Source organism: Melospiza melodia, chromosome 2 (assembly GCF_035770615.1).
Source record: "Melospiza melodia melodia isolate bMelMel2 chromosome 2, bMelMel2.pri, whole genome shotgun sequence".
Taxonomy (NCBI): domain Eukaryota; kingdom Metazoa; phylum Chordata; class Aves; order Passeriformes; family Passerellidae; genus Melospiza; species Melospiza melodia.
In genome coordinates, this window is record NC_086195.1 from 13,855,324 (window position 1) to 13,872,836 (window position 17,513).

The window sequence follows — 17,513 nt, forward strand, 5'->3', positions numbered from 1 at the left end:
CCCGGCAGGGAAGCCCGGTGGAAAAGTCGCGGTGGAACCGCCCGGCACGGCCAGGGCGAGAGCAAGAGGCGGCAGCCCCTCTGCTCGCCGAGCCTCGCCAAGGGCACCCCTGGGTATTCCTGTCTTTTTTTTTGTTGGTTGACTGGTGTGGGATTTGGGGTGGATCTTTTTTAGTTACTGAGTTAATGAACTAATTGCCACTCCTGCCGGGGATGGCAAAAGCTCCCTAGAGCTGAGCACCGAAGGCAAACGGGGCAGCTTTGCGTACCCGGCCCAGGGCACGGATCGCGGGGCCCGCCGGCCGCGCACGTCGGGGCGCTTCCCGCTGGCATCGCCCGGCCTGCGGATCGGGGGGAAACGAAGAGGGGTGAATGAGGGGTAGGAGCCCCGAGGGGCCCCGCTCCCAGGGAGAGGGCGACTCTGGGTTTAACATTTGTCCCCTGCGCACGCACCTTTAGGGCTTGGAAGTGTGTGCGTGTGCGCCCTCGGGCGTGGGCACAGCCAGAGCGGCGTTGAGCCCACGCCAGCACGGACACAAGCACGCACTCTCTTATTTTTTCTCTTAATTATCTCTGGTTAATTAGGAGAAGTCAGTTCCGCACGGCAGTTGTAGCATGAACAGGGAAAATTGAGCTGTCTCCACTTCGGTGCTCGGGGCTGGGCATCACCCGAACGAGAGGACGGGTTATTTGTGGTGACCGGGAGCAGTTTCTCCGACGCGTTTGTGCTTGCGGGAGTCCGAGAGTAGGAGCGCACACATGAGCGGGGACGGGCAAAGCTGTACCGTGCCCATCAAAACTGAGCCCAAACTGACCGGACAGGGAGCCTGAACTTGTGACCGCCCAACAGGGAAGCGAAAGGAGGGAGCATAAAAAGAGGTTTTCCGGTCCCGAAGCGGCGTGGAAAGCGCCGGCGGAGGGGAGATGTTTGTGCGGAGAAAGGCGGAGGCTGTCAGGGCAGGCAGGGGGCTGCCGGACAGCACCGCACCGGGCTGCGCGCCCTGCCCTGCCCTGCCGGGGGGAAACTCTTCCCAGCTCCCGCACTCCGCCGGTCGGTCCCGGCCGCTGCCGCGGAGAGCGCCGGGCGCGGACGCGGCGTTTCAAACGGGGCGAGCGAGCGGCCCCGCGCAGCACCGCGCCCAGACGGAGCTGCCCGCGGGAAAACGCGGCGCGGATCGCCCGGCGCCGCCCACGCCATCCCGCCCGGGAATTGCCGGGGGCTAAGGAGGGGTCTGGCGGGGAGCGAGCCGCCGTCGGGGCGGGGGGGTGGGGACGGAGGAAGGCGTGCCGCGGGAACTCCGCCGCCGCCCATCCCGGACGCCCCCGACGGCTCCCCCGAGCGGGTCCCCGCCGGCTGCCGCCCCCACGGAGCGGGGGCGGAGCGCGGCGGGAGGGGCGGGGCGGGGCCGGGGGCAGCGCGGCGACTCGGGGCGGGCGCCGATCCGGGGCGGTCCGAGCCGGGCTTTGCCGGGCGCCGTCTGTCGGCGGCCGCCCGGCCTCCGGCGGGAGCCAATCAGGGGGCGGCTGCCCGCACGTGGAGCCGAGGGGACTCAAGAGCGCCGCGGCCGCCGCTCACTCCCCCCGTGACGGGCGTCCCGGCGGCACCGGGCAGCGCCGCGGGGGCGTCCGCGCCGCCGCTCCCGCCCCGGCCCCACGGCTCGGCCCCGCTGCCGCCGCCATGAGCGGCCCCTACCCGGAGGAGAGCTGTGCCGAGCGCCCCGAGTGCAAAAGTAAATCGCCAACTTTGCTGTCCTCCTACTGCATCGACAGCATCCTGGGCCGGCGGAGCCCCTGCAAGGTGCGGCTGCTCGGTACCGCGCCCACCCTGCCCGCCATCGCCGCCCGTCCTGACACTGACAAGGCCGCGCAAGGTAAGCCCCGCCGTCCCATTCCGCTCGTCCCGTCCCTTTTCCCCGCATCGGGCAGGCCCGGCTGTGTGTCCCCCATTCCCCGCACAGCCTGCGGCTCTGCTCCGGCCCCGCTCCCCGCCCGCACCGCACGGCCGGGCGCCGCCTCGGAGCTGCGGTCGCTGTTATCCCGTTACCGTGCTCGTTAGCGGCTGCTTTGCTGCCAGGAAGCGCGGCCAGAGCCGTGCCCGGAATTCGTCACAATTCTTTCCCTGGGGGTCGGGTACCGGCGCTTTAGGCTGCTCTTGCTTTCGATATGGGTGTAATTTTAAAAGCCGAAATAAATCGGTGCGAGATGCGATCCGTGTGGGGGAAAAGCCTGGCCCGTTCGCATTAAAACCTGTAACGGGTTTCGGCCAGCGAGCCGGGGCCGCGCCCGGCTTCAGCCGGGGCAGTGATAACGGGCCGCCGGCAGCCGCCGCCCCCGGCCCAAGTTGGGAGCAGCCCCCTCCGGAGCCGCGGGGAGCCCGGATGGGCAGCTCCTATGGGCGGCCTTGCTCCCGCTTTTCCCGGCGTACACTGCCGGGCGGGATTCTTTCCTACAAAACCAAAACTACACTTGGGGACGGGGGGGAAAATTATAGGAGGGGTGAACAAAACAAAAAAAAAAAAGCCAGCGGAGGACTCCCGGGCCGCCGGGCGGGCGCAGCGGGACTAGCGCTGCCCCGCCATGTGGGATGTGGTCCGGCACTGACCGCTGTCGGAAATGTGCCCGCGCAGGCCCGGGGCTGCCAGAGCCCCCGCAGCCTGTCCGGGGCTCAGCGGCCAGGAGGAATTTCTTCCCAGGCTGGGAGCAGCGGTGCGGGCCGGGCCCGGCCTGAGGGACGGGGTAGGAGGTGGAAAATGGTGCACGAAGGATGGCTGAGGGACTGGACTCTTGCCCTGAGCTCTATTCGCGCAGATCCTACTGACCGTGTCTTTCCTTCTCTCTTCCTTTCTTTCTTTCTTTCCTCCGCACCCTTCTCCCCGCCACGCCTGCCCGCTCCGTCCGACTGCTGCGGCCATCTACGCCACTTTCATGGCTCAGGGTCCCCTAAGGCCAGTCCCCCCTTCGAGCCGGCCGAGCTGCACCTTCCCCCCAAACTGCGCCGGCTTTACGGGCCGGGCGGGGGCCGGCTGCTGCCGCCGCGGGCGGCGGGGCCGCGGGGGGACCGGACGGAGGGGCGACCGGAGGGGGGCGCGGGCCCCGTGCCCGCTGCCGCCCCGTGGGACACGCTGAAGATCAGCCAGGCGCCCCAGGTCAGCATCAGCCGCAGCAAAAGCTACCGTGAAAACGCGCCCTTCGTGGCGCCGCCGCCCGCCCGGGACGAGCTGGGCAGCCCCGCCGCACACGTCGAGGAACGGCCGGGCCCTGCCGCGCCGGCCGCGGAGGAGGAAGAGGAGGAAGAGGACGAAGAGATGCTGGAGGAGGACGAGGACGAGGAGGAAGAGGAGCTGGAGGACGACGAGGAGGAGGAGCTGCTGGGCGAGGACGGCGGGGGGCTGCTGAAAGATGCCCGCCGGGGCGCCACCGCGGCCCCCGGGGCGGAGGGCGGGGATCTGTCCCCCAAGGAGGAGCTGCTGCTGCACCCCGAGGACGGCGAGGGCAAGGACGGCGAGGAGAGCGTCTGCCTCTCGGCCGGCAGCGACTCCGAGGAGGGGCTGCTCAAGAGGAAGCAGCGCCGCTATCGTACCACCTTCACTAGCTACCAGCTGGAGGAGCTGGAGAGGGCCTTCCAGAAAACCCACTACCCCGACGTCTTCACCAGGTACCGGCGCCGGGGCCTCGGCCGAGCGCGGAGCGAGCGAGCCCCGGGGGGACGGGTCGGGCTGCTGTGCGCTGTACCCCCGGCCCCGGCGGTGAATCCTGCCTCGGGCACGCCCGGGCTGGAGGAGACGGGGAACGGGGCCGGGTTCAGGGGGGACCCGGGGCCGGCAGAGCCCGGGCAGGCCCGCCTCAAGGCCGCCGCCGGGCGCTATTTTTACCGTGCCCACCCCTCCTCTCACCGCGGCGCTCCGGGATCGGTTTCGCGCTGCTCGTGGGCTGGAGCCCGGCCCGGGGAAGACCCGGCAGCGGCAGAGATCAAAGCGCCGCTGCCTAAAAATACCGGCCCGGCACGTCGGGGCCTCTTGGTGCCCGGAGTTGCCCCCAAGGAGCCCAGGGGGGCCCAGCCCGGCTCTGTTCACACTGTCGGGGACATTTTCCCGTTGAAAATGGGAACTCGGTGGTGGCGGGTCTGGCCAGCGGCTCCCCCGCGGGAAGCGCAGGCAGGGAGAGAGGCCGAGCCGCCAGCCCTCTCCTCGGCGCTGACCGAAAATTGCAGCTCCCCACTCCCGCCTTAAGGCTAGAGGGGGATCGAGTCCCCAGAATCGCACTTTTCGATCCCGAAGACCCTCCCGGTTTCTCGTTTGTTTTGCCCGGGAGTTGGGGTTCGGGGCAGCGTTGGAACAGGAGTGTTCACGGGGACATTTTTATTTTTTGCGTGGACCTTGGAGCCGCGCATCGCCCGCGGCGCTCACCTCGGGGCGCCGCCTGGCCCGGCCCCGGGAGCGGCTGCCCGGGCTGTGTATGGACGTACCGCTGTTTTTTCGTTGGCGCTTTTTTACGGCTTTGGGTTTTGATTCAGGGCTTTTCACGCCCTGAGGGTGCGGGATTCCGGCCGCGGCAGGGTCCCAGTTATGCTGGGAATGCTCCTCTCTGGGACACGGAGCTGATGAGCCATTTTCCAGTGCCTTAGTGTTTTCCGATTTACCTTAATTGTGGCAATGTGAACCTCCGTGTGGAGCTTCCCGGCTGCCGTCCCCTACACGGCAGCTGCGGCTGGCAGTGACCGAGTTTGGGGAGCGGCGGGGAGGGAATGCCAAACCCTAGAGTCAGTCCCAAGAGGCGCCCGGCTCGGCGGCCGGAGCCGGGCCGAGGGCGGCAATAGGCGCTGTCCGCCCGCGGCCCGGCCCCGCCAGCCTCGGGCACCGGGATTTCGGGCGCGGGCGATTGGAGGTGCCCCGGGCTGACGGCGGCGTCTGTGTCTCCCCCAGGGAGGAGCTGGCCATGAGGCTCGATCTGACAGAAGCCCGAGTGCAGGTGAGTGCCAGCGGCGGGACCGGGACCGGCGGCGCCCGGGGAAGGGTGGCCTGGCCCCGCCAGGGCCGAGCCATCGGCTGGCGGATCCCCGTGTGGTTAAACTCAGGGCTCCCGGTTCGGTTGTTAGAAACCCGCTCGGCCGCAAGTCGGGTATTTGGCTGCCATCAAATCTCCAATCGGGCTTCATAAAAGCCCACTTAGTGCTAGAACAAACAGGGCCATTTGAAGGCGAAATGTTGTTTGATTTCCTCTCCGCCTGCACAAGGAGCAGGCTAATGCTATTTGATTTCCCATTTTTGATAGCAATAAGCCTGCATTGATCTAATAGTGAGTGAGTGCAATGCTATTAAAGGTGTTTGCCGCCCCATACCAGAGTGCATTTCCCAACCCGGGTCTCATAACCAAAGAGACGATAAACATTGGGATGCCCTGATTGCCAACAGAAAACAGATGTCTCTGGGTTTGAAGCTGAGCAAATCACTTTACAGTTAAAATCGGGCGCTGATAAAGCATAATAAATTCCATATGGCTCATTTAATACACAACAGCTTCTTGCATTAGAGGGGCTAATGATGAGATTTGTCCCCTCCTTTCTGTTGACACATTTCTCCATTGTCAAACAGAGATGTGACAGCAAATCAGTATTTTCAGCTCAGGGGAACAAGTCGTGGGAAAGTTAAATAACTTTTTTAACAGAAAGACACCCCCTTTCTTTCTCCTCTATTCATGGCAGAAGATGTAATTAAGTGAATATGAATTATGAGAGTCCCTTCGTTTACCTTTGGGTCTACTCAGACTTATTAATTCAATAAGGGGGAATTGTAGTGAGGACAGCTTGCTAATTGAGTTTTAGCGGGAGGAGAGACGCTCCCTCCGTGCCAGGCTGTTGCCTTCCTCACGAGCACAATGCCTCTTCGTCGTGGGTGCCCGGAGAGGCGTGCGTGGAGATCAATTCCCGCTGAACAACTGCAGGGAGACTCGCAGCGCTGCTGCCTTCCTGCCTTCCGGGAAAGAAGGGTCTCACACTGGGCTTACAAAGCCCAGCATTACAGGAAAAACTCTGCCCACACCTGTCCCAAAAGATTTACAAGCGTCTCTCTCTCAAAGTCTCTGTCTGTAGGTGCGTGTGATGGCCCCACATTTGGTTATTAACGGAATATTTTATTTTCCTTTGAAATACGGTTTATTTTCCTCTATCTCTCTCCTGCTTTAAGCAGTTTTATTTCACGATTTTTGCTTTGTGGGAGGGGTAAAAGAAAGAAAGGACGGCAGTGCCATGGCATCCTAACTAACGTTCATAAAATAGATTTTAAAAGGGCAGCCTTGAAATCTATATTTGTTGCTTTGGTTGCCTCACAAATTATTTCTTCGTTTGCGATATCAGTGAAATTACGATTTTTTCCCTCTCTTTAAATCTGAAGGGGAAAAAAAAAAAGTCTACGATCCCCAAACCATATAATTTGTAAATATGCCCTTTAACGAAAAAAAAAAAAAGAGTCGCGGTGTGGGTGTGAGTGCGGAATAATTCCCGCGTAGTCCCCTTGGGAATTCATACTGCCGCTGCTCCAGCGCAGCGGGAGCCGCCTCCCGCTCCGCTCTCTGCCCGCACCGCCGCCCAGGTGTGCGGGGTGCGGAGCGCGGAGCTGCTGCGCCCCTCCGGGAGCCGGGGCCCGCCGCAGGGCCGGGGCTGGCACCGAGAGCCGCGGCTCGGCCCCCGGCGTGGGTCGGCCCGGCCCGGGGCTCGGCGCGGCACCGGCACACGTGGGCCCTTGGGGCGATCCCGCTTCGGGGGCGGCGGAGGAGCGGTGGCCGTCGGGCCGGTGCGGGGCTCCTGCGGGGCTCGCCGCTCCGAGGGCGCGGGCAGGCGTATTAAAACCGGTTTTTCTTTTGGCTTTCAGGTATGGTTCCAGAACCGTAGGGCTAAGTGGCGGAAGAGGGAAAAGGCTGGGGCTCAGACACACCCCCCAGGTTTGCCTTTCCCTGGTCCCCTGTCAGCAACTCACCCCCTCAGTCCATACCTTGATGCTAGTCCTTTCCCTCCTCATCACCCAGCTCTAGACTCCGCCTGGACCGCCGCCGCCGCCGCGGCCGCCGCCTTCCCCAGCCTGCCGCCGCCGCCCCCCGGCTCCGCGGCGCTGCCCCCCGGCGGGACCCCGCTCGGCCTCGGCACCTTCCTGGGCGCGGCCGTGTTCCGCCACCCCGCCTTCATCAGCCCCGCCTTCGGCAGGTACCGCCCGCCCCTCCCCGCGCACCGGCACCGCGCTGTCCTGAGGCGGGGGCGCCGGGCTGAGCGCGGCCCCACACGGGACCCGCCGCGCGCGGCCGCCCCGCCGTTCGAACTTGGAGCGCCTCGCAGCCGGCGCCCATTGGGCGCCGCGCGGGTCACGTGCTTCCGCCGCGGCCGCTCATTGGGCGGGGGCGGCTCCCCCGCCCGCCCCCCGTGCGGCCGCGGGTTCCCCGTGGGGGCGGCAGGGCCGGGGCAGGGCCCCGCGGGAGCGGCCCGCGGAAAGCCGCGCTCCCCCTCAGAGTTAAACCCTTGCGTGGGTTTCCCTTCGTGCACCCGTGGCCTCTGCTTTGCTCGGGGCGGAGGTTGCCGCTATTTGGCCAGTCGGGATGAGCAGGAGCCGCGGCATCCCGGGTGCCCTGAGCCGCTCCGGCCGAGGGGGGGACCGTCACGGACGGATTTTTAGCCGCGGGCATGAGTGGGGCTGAGCAGCTTCCACAGGTTCGCGTCGGGACAGCTCCCGCGGGAGGTGCGGGCAGCGCCGGGCGGCCCCGGCGGCGCTGCTCGGGGAACGGGGGGAGCGAGCGCTGCCTGCCCGGGACCGGGGGCTTCCCCTGCGCATCCCCAGCCACTGCCCACTGCCGCCCTGACTGTGGCAGTCGGGGAGGACCAGGCTCAGCGATTTTTTCCTCCCTTTTTAAATTTTTTTTTTTCCCCAAAAAACCCTTTAGCCTGCCCGCCGTCGGGTGTTTCCAGCGGGTGTCTGTTCCCTCGCGTCCGCGCTCGGTGGGGAGGAGGCGAGCGGGCCCGGCGCTCCGGCGCGGCGGTGACGGCCGTGTGTGCTTCCCTTGCAGGCTCTTTTCCACCATGTCCCCCCTGGGCAGCGCCTCCAGCGCCGCGGCGCTGCTGCGGCAGCCGGCGCCGGCCGCCGAGGGCGCGGTGGGCTCGGCGGGGCTGGGGGACCCGGCCAGTGCCGCCGCCGACCGGCGGGCGTCCAGCATCGCCGCCCTGCGGCTGAAGGCCAAGGAGCACGCCGCCCAGCTCACCCAGCTCAACATCCTCCCCGGGAACAGCACGGGGAAAGAGGTGTGCTAAGGCACGGCTGCCGGCCGCGGGGTGCGGGATGGGGTTTTTTTTAGGGGGGAGAGAGAAAAAGAGGGGGAGAAGAGGAGAGTAAATACGCGAATCAATAAAGGTCACCTCAGACAGCATGAAGCAAGACCAAACGTGGGGAAAAATAATGGTGATTTTTAAAGAAAAGAGGACCAGCAGCTGAGACTGTAGTAGGTCCTCAAGTTAGGAACTTGGGGAAAGTGAATGCCTCTCGCATCATCCCTCACACGAGTGAAACGACACTTAAAACCTCCTGAATGAGTAACTCCTTGGCTGGTACATTTCTTAAATGTACGACCTGTCCATTTCCTCTATGAACATAAGGGGGAAAAAAATAAAAAAATTAAAAAAAAAAAGAAAAAAAAAAAGAAAAAACCCTAATAAAAGTTACTATATATTAGCGTTTCGTACACTAAATATTTTTCCTTCTGTTTATCTGGCAAGATAAAAAAAAAAAGAAAGAAATAGAATTGTAATTAAGAAAGTGAAACAAAAAACAATAGAGAAGCTAAGAGAGGGGGGAAAGCTACCCACATCTTCTTAAAATAGCATCCTAGGATGTCAAGTTGGTCAGTTAGAAGCGCTGGAGAACTATTTTACATGTTGCAACGAGCTGCATATGCTAACCAAGGATGCTGACAGTGCAAACTGAAAGTAAAATTGATGCTGTAAGATAACCAGTGCACTTAGGGGAAAGGGTATATCTTTTTCTTGTTATATTCTTTATCACTACACCAACCAAGGTTTTTATATCAAACCAAAGCGAAATACACTGCTAGAATATGGACTGTTTAAGTCACTAAACTGTGATTATTAATTCTGTACATACCATTGTTATAAAAAAAAAAGAACAGAGCTTTGTATATTTGAAAAGTTATAAAACAATTGCACTCAGTGTAGTGTTGTAAAAGTTTGTCATTCTGTAGATTCTTACTGTGTTGTAGATATAATAGGGTTCCTAGACAAATATTTATGTACAAACTCTTTATTTAACTTATTAACTGTAGAGGTTTCTGAAACCCTCAAGAGGCGATGGTACAGTACTTTTTCGTGTAATGTCGTTATTGTTAACACTTTTCCTTACTATCCGGTGGAGAAGTGCCACGTTCAGAAAATAAACAAAAAAAAAAATATGTTTAACAAAAAAAAAAAAAAAAAAAAAAAAAAAAAGACATCAAAAGAGAAGCAGAAAGCCCTGCTGTCCTTGCGGGGGCTGCGGGGCCAGTGTCAGCGCCGGGGTCCCCCCGCGGGCCGGGCCGGGGCGGGCGCGGGTGGCTCGGCCGGGGCCGGGCGGGAGGTGCCGCAGCCCCGTTTGCGAGCGGATCGCGGGGCGCTGGGGCACCCGGGGCCGGGCCTGTCCGCGCTGTGCCGCGGGCACCGTGGCGTGTCCCCCCCGCGGCTCGGGGCCGTCCCTTGGTGGCAGCGGAGCCGCCCCACGCTGCCCGGGCGGGCACGGGACAGCCGCTGCCGAAGGGCGGGAGGGGGGGAGAAAATCTGGAATTTTGGGGAGCGCTTGGCCGCCCCCGCGCCTTTGGGGTTACAAAAGTTTCTCCGCGCCTGTCCCTTCGTTCTCCTAGAGGTGAACTTATTTTCTTCCCTCTTCCTTTATTACTCCCCGGGTGGTTTTCTTACTCCTCTTTTTTTTCATATTGTTGTTGTTTTTTCTTTTCTTTTTTAAAAAAATTTTTTCCTCTTTTTTTCGGGCGCAGCGGTCCCGTGTGCCCCTTCCCCGAAGCCGAGATGCGGGCAGCCCCGGCCGCTCCCCGCGCTCCTTCCCCGGCCGCGATGACTCCTGGTCCCCCCGAGCAAGCCCCGGACGGGCCGTGGGAGAGCCGGGGTGTGCGGTTCATTTTTTGGGTGCTTTGGTCCAGTCTCGGCAGCGCTCGCAGCGGCGGGCCGGGCCCGGAGAGGAGCCCGAGGGCGGCCCGAGAGGAGCCCGGCCCGGCGGGCGGCCCCGGCTCCGGGAGGCGCCAGCACCGCGCGTGGGAGCCCCCGCGACCCTTCCCCGCAGCTCCCCCCTCCACTCACGGCATTTCACATCCCACACCCCCGTACCCCGCCCGCCCCCAGCCGTATTTTTGAGTTCTAAAACCCACCATAGGCGCGCAAAAAACATTTATGGGAAAAATAAGGCTTGTTCCTTGGACGTTATTAACGGTGCAGCCTGAAATATACATTTTTGCCTCAAAGAAAAGGGAATCATTATCAAGCCATTAGGCATTAAGAAATGTCATTCAGTCATTTTTATTCATTCTGCTGAAATCTTCGTAAAAGCCCGAATCATACTTCTGCAAGCAGCAATTTTGTTAATCCAGGGGGTTATTACTCTGGTCCCTTATTAGGATCTATACTGCTGCCAAGCAATCCTATAACCTTCTCAAAAGAAGTTTACCTCCGTGTTATAAAACCAGTAGTGGTATTTATACTGTGCAATAATTAGTGTATTACCTGAATCCACTAACAGGTTCATTTTATCTCCGCACAAAACCCCTAGTCTGCTTATAGAAAGCTTGTGCCTCCTTTGGTGCTGTTAAAGTGGTGAAAGAGTGAATGAAGGCTGGTAGCACTTTCTCCTTTCGCCGTGCCTTAATTCCCATCTCTTTTTGCTCTCATCCAATTAGTGCAGTGTATTAAGCGGTTTATCATCTCATAGTCAGCTATTGAGAGAAACAAGGCGAACACTTTGCAATAGAGCCTGCTCTCCTTTGACACCCTCAGGTACTTACATATTCCACTGTGCTATGAATAATAGAGGAAGAATAGAGCGCTAATTCCCTCATCAAAGAATGCCTTGTCTGCTGCTTTGCTCAACAACACCATTCTGATCAAAAGAAAAGCAATAAAGCTTAGCATAACAAAACGAAACCTACTTATTAGCTTAGTGGTTAAATTAATGCAGAGCCGCTGCTATTCAAAACCAAGGTTTGAAAACAGCCTCCAACAACCTGATAATGCTGCCTTCGGGATGAAGGAATTTTAATCTGAAATTTGAAGCTGGCACAGATGAGTTAATCTATTAAACTGCTATAAGGAGGGTGCGGGAGAACTATTCAATTAAGGCACATTTAAGGTGCCCTGCAGAAGACGGGGATGGATTCGAGGGGGAAGATGTGCTCCGCTCCGGCCTTAGAAAACTGCCTTTGGCGGCGAAAAGAGGGATTTTGGCACAGCAGCAGCCGTGTTTGCGGATGGGAATTCTTTTTCATATCGCATATGTCATCAGCGAAACCTAGCCACCGGCTCCATATATCAACACTCCTCTTCCCCAACTGCAAATAAATACAAATAAACACAAACCTTCATTTTAACAGCACGACGTGGGGGAGGGGGATGTGAGGAGGAAAAGGAAGGGAAGGCGATTCAGGCCAGAGCAGCCTCAGAATTCAAACCTCCGAACTTCACTTTTCCCAAATTATTTACAGCGCGGCGTTTACCAGCTCCATTTAATATTAAATGCTATAAAGATGATTTTGCGTTTCCCAGCCTTTCCGAGGGGCCAAGACGAGGCACGGTGCCCGGAGCTGATTAGAGAGGGAGAGGGGAGGGGAAAAAAAAAAATCCGGTTTTTACTCCTTGCCAAGACTTCAGCTCTGATCTGACCAGCTTTGCTGAGAGGAATCAAAAAAAGGCTCCATTCGGGGTAAAAGCCCTCATTTGCCATCCTGAACCCCGCAGTGTGGCTGCCGGGGGCTCCGGGGCTGTGCCACTCACGGCTCCTCCGCCTCGGAGCGTGGGGGAACAGCCCCTGGCAGGGCCACTCTGTGCTGCTGCACCCTACACAGTCATTCCACAACACTCTCATTTAATCTAAACATCCCTAAACTTGCAAATTAACAGGCTCTTCAGCTGTAATTATACAGATACATACAAGTGCCACAGGGTCAGGTTACGCCATATCTATCCATTTTATTTGTATACCTAATGTCTGCAGGAGAAGGTCACACTTTTCACTTTCCTAAGGCATTCTACCCAGTAGAATCAGTATATATCAGTAATATCTTCATAATCCTAATTGAGCTGGACACAAAAATTCTAAAAATCTCTGCACGGAACTACAAGAAACCAGGATCTTTTGAAGTTCTGCAACTTCAGTACGGCATCTTGGCAGCAATACCTTCTTTCCAAGACAGACTCCAAATAAAGTCTGTTTTACAATATTAACCCAACTAAACATATTGGGAAGGATCAATAGCTCACCAGGGTGGGACAACACCTGCACAACACCAGAGGCTGCACAGACTCCATTTCCCACTGTAGTGATTCCATGTGAGCAGAAATGAAAGGGTTTAGTTCCAAAAGTTGCTAGGAACATGACTGTGTATTTAGGCATATTCAAACTGACACTACCCATACTGACACACAGCTTCTCCCAAATGCCACTCTGGGGACAAATGAATGTCATAAAATACTCTGAACACAATCAGATACATGAATCCCTACAGTGCCCAACATGTTCATGCTGATCCTCTTACTTTTTCTTCAAACTCCCTTTGTTAATGGCTGTTCATCCTAAAAACAGACACAAAAGCAATTCTGTAAGACCAGGAGAAGTCCAGAGCAATATAACCTAGCATTCATATTTTCAACCATCAGATCATAGAATCAAATTCTCTTTTACTAGAAAACTTTATTTTTTTTCCTTCAAGTATGAAAAAAACTTTACATTTTACACTGTTTAAGGTTTTAAGGCAATTTTTATAACCTTACATTAATATATCACATTGCAAACTAAACAGTGAACAGAGTACAATATTTTGTGTACAAAAGCATGTACCCAAATTTATTATCTTGTCATATCTGCTTGTCGTTTTATTAGAAGTAAATGAAAATACAATTTGTTTGTAAAAACTATAAAATCTCCAACACAATAATTATTACAGAACAGTAACTATGATTTGCTGCTTTCCATTCCCCTTTTACTGGTTACAATGACATCCCAAAAATATTTTTCTCTATCGATTGCTTACTTTCAAATACTTTGAAATGAAACACATTTATATCCTCTGCATGAGTGAAATGGGTTTTGTTCATGTGCATGTCTTTACATCCACACAGAAATTTTCAATGTGGCAAAATGCTATGCTTAAAGATGCTTGGAAAGACTCCTAATAAAAAGATGGTCCCTATTTTTAGCATCTCCAGGTTTCAGTCGTTCTTTAATGAATTTCAAAGTAAAGCATCCCTACCTCTGTTCAGAAGGTAATAGGACATTTAAATGCATTTAGGTTTAGTATTGTTTTTAATTGGTATGTTTATGATCAGGAAGAAGATAAACCGTGAAAAGGCAAAACATTAGTGCTCCTACTGAGACCTCTACTAACCTCTCTTCCTGAGAGCACCTCTAGTAAATACCCTGGAGCAAAGTCTAGGATCACTTACATTCCAGCAACTCTCACTGGGAATTATCCAATTAAAGCAGCAATTCCCCCACCCCCTTTTCCCTCATAGGTCTAAATACACAACAAAAAATATTGCAAAAATCAACTACTCCATATTTTAATAACCCTGGTTTCTCAATGAGGAAAAAAAGGAAGATAAAAACACCTTGAATACTTCATATCCACAAGAATCATACATCCTGTTTTCATCTCCCATTTCTCCTCCTCCAAAGAGACAAGATTATTAAAACATCATTGTACATACTGAAATAGAGTATTGCTGAAGAGATCATTACTGATAAACAAGGGACTGGCCTCCCTCCATTTTTAATCAGTCACTGTCGTTCATTCCTGGGCTCTCCCACAGATCTATCTTCCTATACTGACGGTGAAGAGTTTGCCAAGGTTCACTTCTGAGTAGCCACTCATGGCCAGGCATTTGTCTACGGTGCTCTTCAGTCTTTTGTAGGCCTCAGAGACTTCCCTCCTGAGTTGCTTCTTCTTCAAATACTCTAGAAAAACAAAGATGAAAAACCCAAACACAAAGAGGGATTAAATGACCACAAAAAGATAGGATTTTTGCATTCATTAGACTGTGAATCAAGGTATTTTAAAACGAGGTGAATGTTGTAGATAGCAAAGAGCACATTTGTGGCAAGCTCTCCCACGTTCTGCTGCATTCCCTGCCTTTCCTGCAGGAGCTGGTGAGGGGCCATGGTGAACCCTGGCCATGGAACCAAGGCTGAAGCTCCCTCAGCCCCACCAGCACAGGAGCAGTGGGAAAACTGGAAAGAGCCACCTCTAGTCCAGTTTTGTGATCTAGCCAGAGTGAAATGGAGGCTCACTAAGTCACAGCAGAGAAAGTAAGCAATAGTTGGGTTGGGTCTGAAAGGATCCCACTTAAAAGGGGCAGGTGCCCTTACTTAGTGAGAACTATCCAGAGTCCGCAGGGGTTGGAAGCAGGGAGGGATTCTGCCCCAGGGTGGCTTCAGAAGTGAAGGAGATCACAATTCATGTCCAGTTCATGTCCCTCATCCCTGCTGTTAACAGTGGCACTGGCACAGCCTGGGACACACTTATCACCAGTATTGTGAGCTCTCAAATGCACTTTGTGTGCAGGACAGGAATTGTGATCCTCAGCACTAGGGAGGCACTGGAAGGAAAAGGGAAGTAGCACAAACAAGGAGAATTCCATGCTATTTTACCCTAAAATGGAGAGAAGATGCCCAGTATCTCAACCAGGAGATGTCAGGTTCACCTGATACATGAATGAAAAGGCTCCCAAATGCTTGATAAGAGATGTCTGAGATACATTTACTCACCTGTACCTTTATGTGTGTGCAAAGTCATGTGCATGAGCCTGTACATATTTCAGCAGCAAAGACCAAAATGTTCTATTTCTGTTAGGGGCTTTTTATCAATTTTTCTGCCATTAAAAAAAACACACCCAAGGGATTTTGTCTGGGTGATTGTCCAGCTTTTCCTTTATAAAAGCTGTGAACAAAGACTAAAAGAGCAAAATATTCCACTACTCCATTATACAGCAATGCCAAGTGGATGCAGATCTGGCACAGTTCTGCTCCTACTTTCCAACCAACTCCACACTCCAGGAACACCAGCTCCTACCCAAAAGCCTGTTCCTGCAATGACACCTTGGAACACTGGAGAGCACACAGACTGTGGAACAGGGTGCCCTCCCAGGCAGCTTCCCTGCTCTTAGACTGTCCAGCAGCACCAGGAGAGCAGAGCACAGATACTTGCAGGTCAAGATTTGAAGCCACTGAGGTGCAGGGTAAAGCTTGTGAGCCACCAACAACATCCTTTCTATGTCTCATTAGCTTTGCCTCACTTCTCCTTGACACCTTCACAGCCCTCCTGCTCCTTTGAATACGTAACAGAGGAAACTCCATCCCCTCTCAAAGAGCTTTTAGTCTACAGCACAAGTTAAGATGAAAAACCAATTGTCTCTAAAAACAGTGGAGTTTATTTAAGAAAAGGTTTTTGGGGAGAGGAACACTGGTTTTCTGAGTCTATATGTACAAGAGGTGAAATGTCTCATTTTTGTGACAAGTCACACCTCACCTCTGTGATGTGACTGAGATGAAGGTGTCCCTTCAGACAGCTTCACCTCAGCAGCCAAGGACTGCTACATGAGGAGATGGCAGCGATGGGAGGCATGGTGACAGAAAAAGCTATCACAGTTTTGAGGTTTGTGAAGTTCTCCTCCCTGAGGATTAAGAAATATTTCTGCAAAGCCTCCGATGTTGTAGTATGAGCTCAGCAGACAAGCTCTGGATACAATACAAACAGCAATGTTTTACTGAGAAATTGCCACCTGCTTAGGTTTTCCATATTATTCACAAAGTTCCACTGAAGTTAACTGCTTTGCATGAAGCTATCAACTCTTTAAAAATTAAATTAAAAATTTAAATTAACAATGCCTGAGTAAGTGAATACATTGATTAAAAGCACTTTGATAAGCACCTTTCATGCATTGTTGTGAAGGAGTCATGTATTGTGTCTGGGCAGTAAGCAAACAGAGGAAGATGCCTTGTTGAAGATACCACATTTTTACTGTTACACAGACAGTAGTGACTTAAAGCCTATTAGCAGAATTGGATTTTCCTTAAACTGCAACTCCAATACAACAAAAGCTTGATTATGTGAACCTGCTCATTAACAGGCTAAAGTCACTATGGCATAAACACATTTAACGTTTCTGAAAGTATTTAGATATAGGGTTAAATTAAACAAACCTTGAAAATTGTCTTAACCAGATTCATAAAAACACCAATCCCACTTTGCCACAAACTGAGCTCTAACTTGTTTATGTATTTTCAAGATTAATGATACAGTAAGTGGGTTCACTTGCAACTGCTCACATTAGCCAAACCACGCTCTTTATATCAAGGAACTGTGGAAAATTCCATCCTTGTACCTCAAAACTAGGGCAAAATAGTTTGAAGCTTCCTGGAGCTCAGGAGGGTCCAAGGTAAAATACATCAATGTGAACAGCTGGCACATGTGAACAGAGCAGGAAGACACATTAATCATTAGAACACTGAGGCAAACAATACACCAGGGCTGAAAAGTAGGGAACAGAAATACAGACCCGTGTACAGCTCCAATTCAGGCTTCAGGGCTCCAGCCATCCCACTAACAGAGCTCCCAGCTCCCCCCAACATTAAATCTAAACTCCAATTATACACAATAACCTTTCTGACAGTACGCTTCAAACATTTCTTAGATGCAATTACCCTTGTAGAGGCAGGCAGGAAAGGGTGGACTGAAAAAAAAAAAAAAAAAAAAAGGAGAAATATGAGGGGCCTCGTTGAAGTAATGAGGCCAATTTTAAGTTTCAGTTATAAGAGAATGGGAGCTGGGAGCTCCGGGAGGAGAGGCAGGCAGGGCTGTGTCTGCAGCACCATGCATTTGAATGACACAAGTGCATCTGATGACTGGGGAGAAGAGATTTAAAGAACTGTAGTAATACAGAGCAGGGGAAGATGAGAGAGGACACAGCTCCTGATGTGTTTACCTCCTTTGCTGATGGGATATTGACTTTTCCCACCAGGTTGGTTAGAAAGGGGACTATTTACGCTGCCACACAGCAGAGTAAGAATGACAACCGGCATCACTCTGTGCTCCTCTGAGTAAAAGACAACTATGACCGCTGTATATCACACAGCCAGTCAATACCTCCGAGTTACCACACCATCCAACTTAGAGATGCATATAAAAGCTCCTATTTTCTTCCTAAATGAGAATTTAATCAATAACATGCTTAAGGCCTTCTGAAAACTGAGCTATACAAACTGACTGAAATTGCCT

At 54.1% G+C, this 17,513-nt stretch overlaps 2 protein-coding genes across 2 annotated transcripts in view; one reads left to right on the plus strand and one right to left on the minus strand.

The window, feature by feature from the left end:
• The first annotated feature begins 1,643 nt into the window (after positions 1–1,643).
• ARX (aristaless related homeobox) lies at positions 1,644–9,344 on the plus strand. Its single transcript, XM_063182339.1, has 5 exons — positions 1,644–1,870; positions 2,934–3,654; positions 4,922–4,967; positions 6,866–7,194; positions 8,046–9,344. The coding sequence occupies exons 1-5, from the start codon at positions 1,678–1,680 to the stop codon at positions 8,284–8,286; spliced, it is 1,530 nt and encodes a 509-aa protein (XP_063038409.1). The 5' UTR covers positions 1,644–1,677; the 3' UTR covers positions 8,287–9,344.
• Positions 9,345–12,911: 3,567 nt separating this feature from the next.
• Positions 12,912–17,513, minus strand: part of POLA1 (DNA polymerase alpha 1, catalytic subunit) — a 184,303-nt gene continuing 179,701 nt past the window's right edge. The window contains 2 exon segments of the mRNA XM_063182342.1: positions 12,912–14,053; positions 14,055–14,194. Coding sequence (XP_063038412.1) covers positions 14,018–14,053; positions 14,055–14,194 — 176 coding nt within the window. The 3' untranslated portion in view covers positions 12,912–14,017.